This window comes from Mastigoproctus giganteus, chromosome 7 (assembly GCF_048544385.1).
Source record: "Mastigoproctus giganteus isolate SK-2022 chromosome 7, ASM4854438v1, whole genome shotgun sequence".
In the NCBI taxonomy this organism is placed as follows: Eukaryota; Metazoa; Arthropoda; class Arachnida; order Uropygi; family Thelyphonidae; genus Mastigoproctus; species Mastigoproctus giganteus.
The window spans coordinates 26,890,960-26,898,010 of record NC_143581.1 but is presented as its reverse complement, the minus strand read 5'-3'; the positions used below and the strand labels follow the sequence as shown (position 1 = coordinate 26,898,010).

Genomic DNA, 7,051 nt, shown 5'->3' with positions numbered 1-7,051 from the left:
ATAAATCCTAATGGTTTTGAATTCATTAATTTCTTCTGTCTCAATTATTTCATTCAAGAATCATTCGGCTTTCAGTATGGTTCATCCCTACATTTTGTACAATCCCCAAGAATTTCGATGGAAGGCAGAATAATCATGGATTGAAACTTACCTTTTAATAAAATTAAACAAATCCTGGAGGTAAAATGTCCACTTTAAATCGTACAAAATTCTTACGAGACAATTGAGAGCTGAGAGAATTTCCAGAACGTGCACTTTCGTTCCTGCACAGAAATTTCCTTTAAGTACTTCCGTCAGAACGAATGAAGTACTTAGAGGAAAGTTGTATACTCACTGATTTATAATCAGGTGCCGGAAGCATCTTTCTACAAGGATCCTATCAGTTATGATAAGGATACTTAACCACGCCCACATGAATTTATTTGACATCGATGCCATTTTCACAGTTCCAGCTGATATATTCAGAAATAAACCAGTTTAACTGAAGAGAAGGGTAAAATTACTGCCTTGCATGTGGAGTGTATTAAAAGAACATTCAACTTTCTTATAACGATAGTGGAAGTCAACAAACATTCTAAACATTTATCAACAAACATTCTAAAACATCTTTGAATGCAGCTGACTTTTCAAAAATATTTATTATTAAATTAGAGATTTTGATGACTATTTATTAGATTATAAAAAAAAATAGTGGGACATTCATTAGTGGGACTTATAAAGATCTAATTCGGTGAAGACCGCATATATTTGAACTTTGTACAAAAATAAGAAGTTAAAAATATTTTTATTCAAAAAATCATCACATTGCAATAACTGCAGCAATGACAATACATATTGTTATGATTTATGTTTATAAAATTCTTTCGATTCGGGACCAAACTGGAACTTCACACCTTATCCATTTATCTGAGTTCCATAACAATTCTAAGAACTAATTGAATGATACAAATAACGAGATCAACCAAAGCATCGACGCATTTTATTACATTATTGAATATTTATGATGGTTTTTTATTATATATTATCAAATATTTATGATGGAATGTCTATCACTTTGTTGGAGAAGCTTGCGTTGTTATTTTTTTGTGTTTATACCAAAACTAAGACCATGAGGATTCAGTGTATTGTCTATAGATTACCTTTATTCATTACTCTACTTGGTTTGCCGGTGTGACTCCTTCCTAAGACTGACTAACTTGGGTACTGCGAAAAAAGCCCGAATTCCTCTGAACAGGATTACAATCCCTGCCCTTTCCCAGACGGTTTGGAAGACGATCGTAACCAAGGCCACCTGCGAAGACTGTTCTAGTAGTAAAAAGTGAGTACAGGAAATCAAAATGTGATTGTGGTTACAGATATTTACTGGGGAGTAACTTCTTCCATGGTAATCCTCAACTTTGAAGGACGGATCTTCATTTCGGTCTCGAAAAGGGAGTATGTATGTCCTCTCCATGCCAACCAATCCACTCCGTCACCAAACCGAGAGTGATTTCCCCTGAGATACAACCCATTTAGATTGGAATAGTGGCAAGTGAAAAACCACCAACCGCCATGATATAACTGGGCACAATGCTGAGCGAAAATATCATTATCTCTGTCTTTGGTGGAGAATTTGTGTCCACTGTGCGCATTGAATGAGTCCCCTGAAAAAAAAGAGTGATATTTGAAGATTTAAACGAATTTTGAAAGTGATATATATCGATAAATAACATAAGCACATAATATTCTTAAAATAAAAGACTTTCCCTTGTCTCCAACTCAAGTAGACTGTAATATCTTCACCGATAAGTATATGTAGGACTGTTGATTGTAATATATAATGTCTCGCATGTATGTATGACTCAAATTGATAATCATCAAAAGAAATTTTAAATCGATGCTTACCAGCATTTCCTCTGTATCCACTGGTGTGCAGTACATAAGCCTCTTCCTCACTGGCAATCCAAAATTCATCGTACACTGCAAATCTGTAATTTCCTCCGAAGTCTTTAAGGTCAAACCTAATAGAATACTCTCTTTGATTTGTTAGTGCGTATATGTTGTCATTCCCTGGATAAAGAAAAACAGAAGACTATTTTGTAATTTATGTAGCTGTATATTACAGATTGAAAAATGCTTCTTGAGATTAACGACTCAAGCAAAGATCTAGCAGGGAAGGTATACAGGGCAAATGAAGCACATCTCCTACATAATTTCTTAGAGGAGTGGAACTCCAAATCCCTCGTAGTTCTAGTCTAACATACCACACTGAACGCAGGATTTTCGTTTTTGCATCTACGAGGTGAGCAGCAATTATCAGTTTGTTATGCAATACCTAGATCCTTCCATCTCAGCCTTCAGGTGCTCAATTGGATTGAAATGTGGTGAATAGGGTAGCGGAATTCACTTTCATGTTCTGGAACCAGTTTTGAATGGACCAGGTCCAAAATTCTGGCTTTGTGACTTGGCGAATTATCTTATTGGAAGATTTTCTTCTTATTTTCCGTGGTTAGTTTTTTATAGACATGGGACTTCTGTTGAATTTTGGATTTTATGGTTAACACCGCCACTGATCCTAATGTTGAAAAGTCATCATGCTGAGAGTTTTTGATTGGATGGTAACTAATTGGATGGTAATAGATAACTAAGGGATAGATAACTTACAAATTCATTTTATCTAATTTATGAAAACGTTCATTTTGTGAAAAATAATTTTTCTTGGTTTTCTTCCAGCTTGTGTACGTTTTTTTTTCATTTTTGGACACGGATCACTAAACGCGAAACTGGCTGAATTCCATCTTACTCGTTCAATTTTGCTTATTTGTGACGACACTGAAAATTAGGAATATGTCCTTTTCCATTGTTATGGTCTTTAAGAAACTCTGCTAAGCTTCAAGGAGAACTTTCTTGTTCTCCAGGACTTTGCTACGTAGGCATTCCTTCACCGAAAACAACTGCTTGCATCTAGGCAACAATATTCTGGCCACTATTGATGGTTTTAATCAACTAGAAGCAGATTTATTCTCATGAATCAGCCTATGCGAGGACTTCCAGGAAAAACTAGTTCACAAGACGGAAAAAAAATTGAGACCATTTAAGTGGGTCGTAGCGAAGGAATTGGACAAATTGTCTCAAAACGCAACATAAGGGTTCGCCACTGGGGTCCAACAATTGTAGTAGTTTAAAATTTTACTATAGTATGATTCTTCAATAGAATCCTCAAAATTTTCATGGGAGAAACAATCTAATTCTGTGCTTGTTCTGTGAATTATGCAAAAACTCAGTTCGAATTTGTTTGTTCCATGGTTTCATTTGAGTTTCTGTCTGTATTTTTTTTTTAATAACCAGAAGTGTCAATATTGTTCTTAAATAAATCGTATTCTTTTCTCATTGTTTGTAGAAGTAGAACAAATTTTCAAAATTGTCAATAGCATTACGTTACAGTTTATCTTAAAAACAACAACAAAAAATAAAACTATTTATTAGGGTCACCAGAAACTTATTTCATCTACCATGTGTATTGTCTCTGTAAATTGCGTATGTTCTCTGGTTGATTTACCTGTTTTTCTGAACGGAAAACCTCGGATTCTTGGTAAAAATCCTTGCTGTCTACGCCTGAGACCGACTAACTCAACCTCCGAGTGAAAAAAGCCCATAAAAGTTCCTCGCGTCATCGACGGGATTCGAACCTGGGCCTTTTCCACCCGGTGTGGGAAGGACGGTGATGATACCACTGTGCTACCCGCTCTATCTTAAGAAATGAATACTGTTGTTGTGGTGCTAATATCTTGGGTACACTCTCGTTGTTACACCCACTCTCTCAGAAATAAAATAAATGTACGCCACAATACCTAACCAGAAATCCTGATCAACGTCTCCAAATCCCTTTTTGTATGATTTCCAGTCTTTATAGAAGTATTCCTCTGCTCGACCGAAATCTCCTCTCCTTTGGATAACCTATGTATATCGAAACATTGGAAATATATTATTTCAACTGAAGTATAAAGGCATGTAAATTCGCTATAATTACATAACAGTTTTTCTCAATTTAATGTTATAATTTTAAACAATATCAAAAATACGAACCGTCCATCCACCACCATCAGTGATCATATCACAATAGACATCGATGCTATCTGTCAGCACCCTACTTCTGGGCCATATCTTGTATATTCCGCTGACGTTATGCCCTCTCTCCTGCAGTTCGGCACAGTCCATTGGGTGGAATTGGCAGTCGCATTGGCTGACTGTAAAAAACAATTGAATTGCAAATATTGGGATTAATAGGTAGAGATAAAATTGAAGTAGACATGGAATTAAATAATGTACTGGGTACACGGGAGATTCTTAAGGATCATTCCTCTCCTCGCATGGAATCAAATATCGTAAGTTCAAGTTCCACGTATGCACACTGAAAATTACGAATTTATCAATTCGTAATCATCCATTTCAGAACTGGATGCTGAGAACGCGACTGTAATTAGTGCTGGAGGAATAAGTTCTCATCAGAAATTCGCCTGTAACACAGTGCATATAATCATGGTCCTTCCCACACCAGGTGGAAAAGACGGATTTTTTAAGCGCCTCGGCATCTATGGCAATGGTGCGCTATTTGTAAAAGGTGGATATATTAATGACGCGAGGAAAATTTCCATTTGTCTTTTTCTCTCTCTCAGGATTATTAGCTCCTAATGATCATAATGATGAGAGAAGAATATTGAGAAAAGAAGCCTTGCTCTCTGTTTTGTAGATTCCTAATTAATTCATAATCTTTACTACATAGACTTTGATGCAGTCAGCAATTAGGTCATTAGCGAAAGTACCCCAAAAAAGATACTTTTATATTACAATTCTGGCCTTGTGTCTGGCCTTATTATCCTGTGGACAGAACATATTCGCAGATGGCCACTCCTGCCCTAGAGTACTGGGTTCTTAGATGGCTGAACAGTAAACTTCGTTTTCCCATTCGCAGATGGATACACTGCAGCTATGAAGGGATGCATAAGTCGGAAACAATTTCCAGATATATTGTGGCATCCAACTGCTTCTCGATTGGTATCACAGGGGGACCCAACGTCCAGTGCAAAAACAGCCCTAACACCATTACACTGCCGACATTAGCCTGGACTGTTGACACTTGAGAGGATGAGTTCATGGACTCATCCTGTTTTTGCCAAGACCACAGGATTGCCATTGCCTACATATTATTTACTTATCGAACCGTACATCCACGTTCAAACTCACTGAGAGCATCCTTCTAGTCCAATTCTCGCACTGAACTGCACAATACAGCATCTCAATGTGTCTACCTCCTTTATGGTTCAAAACATGAACGAGAGGTCCATTTCATGGAAAGAGTAGTTGTGACCAATCAGTGTATAGCTGTTTATTAAATTTAGTTTATTACTTGATAAAATTTATAATTGAATTAAGACATCAGTTTGAGACAGTATTTTATATATTCATTTATTTATTATTGCACAATAAAATCAATAAAATAAAAGCAAAATCTATTTTAAATTAGAAACTAGGCTTCGTTTCCTTTTATTTTTTGATGGTATCTTAAAGTTCGTATTAATAAAACGAATCTAGGACTCTTTTAATAATTTTAACTGGTAAAAGTCAAATGAATGAACGTATTGGGTAGGGTATAGTGCGTCCTTTTACTTCCCCGATTTTATTACTGAAGTCAAAATTTAATAAATAAAGTTATATTACCAATCCATGCTCGTGTTTTATTTACCTTTGGATAAAATATTCTTCGTTGTACGAAAAGCTTCTTCGACCTTTTCCTTTGCGTTAATCAAATCGCATTTGGTGTAGATCGATGCTCGAGTTCCAGTTGTTGCCAACGAAATGAAAGTTATTAACAACCACTGCAGCGCCATCTACAAAACAAATCAGCAGTTAAACTTTCTGGTCTCGTGGTCTTGTTGACAAATTTTGTTGAAATTACAAAAAAAAAACAGATTCAAGTCATGAAATTTTAGCTTATTTTTTTAACCTAAAATACTTCAATACAGTTTTGACGAAATTGAATATCCAATAAGCCCATCCTTACTTCAGAATTTGTTTATAAAAATATTTTTTGAATTAAAACAAATCTTTAACAAAGTAACAGTATATGTTTTATAGCTTTTATCATTTATTTTATTTTATTGTTTGTCACTTCTGCATACCACAATTAGGACAATTTAAAGAGCTTAGAAATTTCTTTTCTAAACACAACAAAAATTTGCAAAAATAAAATCAGGAAGAATAATATAAATAATAAATTATGCGTTTGTCCGAGCTTGGAGAATACTTGAAAATTTTATTCGATCCATGTTCGAGTTCAGTTAGGAATTCCTGCATTAAATAAAAATATAAAATAAAAAATTAATTAAAAAAAATGTTTTACAAATGCATAATCACAGTAGCCATTTTTACTATTACTGTTAATATTACACGGATGTTGTCATACAGCCTACATATTTTATTATCTATTCCTCTCTTAATTTCTAAAATTTGGAGTGTTTTTTCATTCTATTTTTATTTATTAAGAATGTTATTTTTAAACAAAAATTATTTGATTTAAATAAACTAATGATCTTTATAGAAAATCATTACATTATTCCCAATAATCGTCATTAATTTTTCAAAATATTTTAGTTTTGAGTATAAAATCTTCCATGAACTCAAAATCAATCAAGGAACAAAAGATTGGAACTCACCTTTTATGATTTTGACTTAAAGTAGAGTTTGCACTGTTCAATTCATTAACGGTGGATTGTTACCTACTTTCTTCACAGACATGAAACAGAATGCAATCACTTGATAAGCAACTGCTTGCTCTTAACTGTGAACTTTGAATTGAGCAAGATCCTCCTAGAGTTCTGAAAACCCCACTTCCCACGTCTCGCGTTGCCAGGAAGTTTTTCGCAATCAGTTGACAGCGGTATATTTTACACTAATTTATTTCATGAATTGTAGCTCCACACGTAGCTCTTTGACATTGATGTTTGTCACTCGTAATCCCAGATGACTGATTTAAGTGATCCTTACGTCCAATTAAGAAAATTATAGATTTATT

At 34.7% G+C, this 7,051-nt stretch overlaps 1 protein-coding gene across 1 annotated transcript; it reads right to left on the bottom strand.

Moving 5' to 3' along the window:
* Nucleotides 1-1,055: 1,055 nt before the first annotated feature.
* LOC150082741 (techylectin-5A-like) lies at nucleotides 1,056-6,795 on the bottom strand. Its single transcript, XM_090378783.1, has 6 exons — nucleotides 6,693-6,795; nucleotides 5,723-5,867; nucleotides 4,066-4,226; nucleotides 3,831-3,936; nucleotides 1,885-2,049; nucleotides 1,056-1,643 (listed from the first exon to the last, which is right to left on the bottom strand). Exons 2-6 carry the CDS (start codon nucleotides 5,865-5,867, stop codon nucleotides 1,360-1,362), a joined length of 861 nt encoding a protein of 286 aa, XP_090234909.1. The 5' UTR covers nucleotides 6,693-6,795; the 3' UTR covers nucleotides 1,056-1,359.
* Between the last annotated feature and the right edge of the window lie 256 nt (nucleotides 6,796-7,051).

Excerpts from the sequence above, each read along its gene's own strand:
- LOC150082741 (XM_090378783.1), bottom strand. The coding sequence starts at position 5,867 with ATGGCGCTGCAGTGGTTGTTAATAACTTTCATTTCGTTGGCAACAACT. Across the intron at positions 2,050-3,830 it reads TGATCAGGATTTCTGGTTAG|GGAATGACAACATATACGCA; the intron begins GTATTGTGGCGT and ends TTCTTTATCCAG. Across the intron at positions 1,644-1,884 it reads TGGATACAGAGGAAATGCTG|GGGACTCATTCAATGCGCAC; the intron begins GTAAGCATCGAT and ends CTTTTTTTTCAG.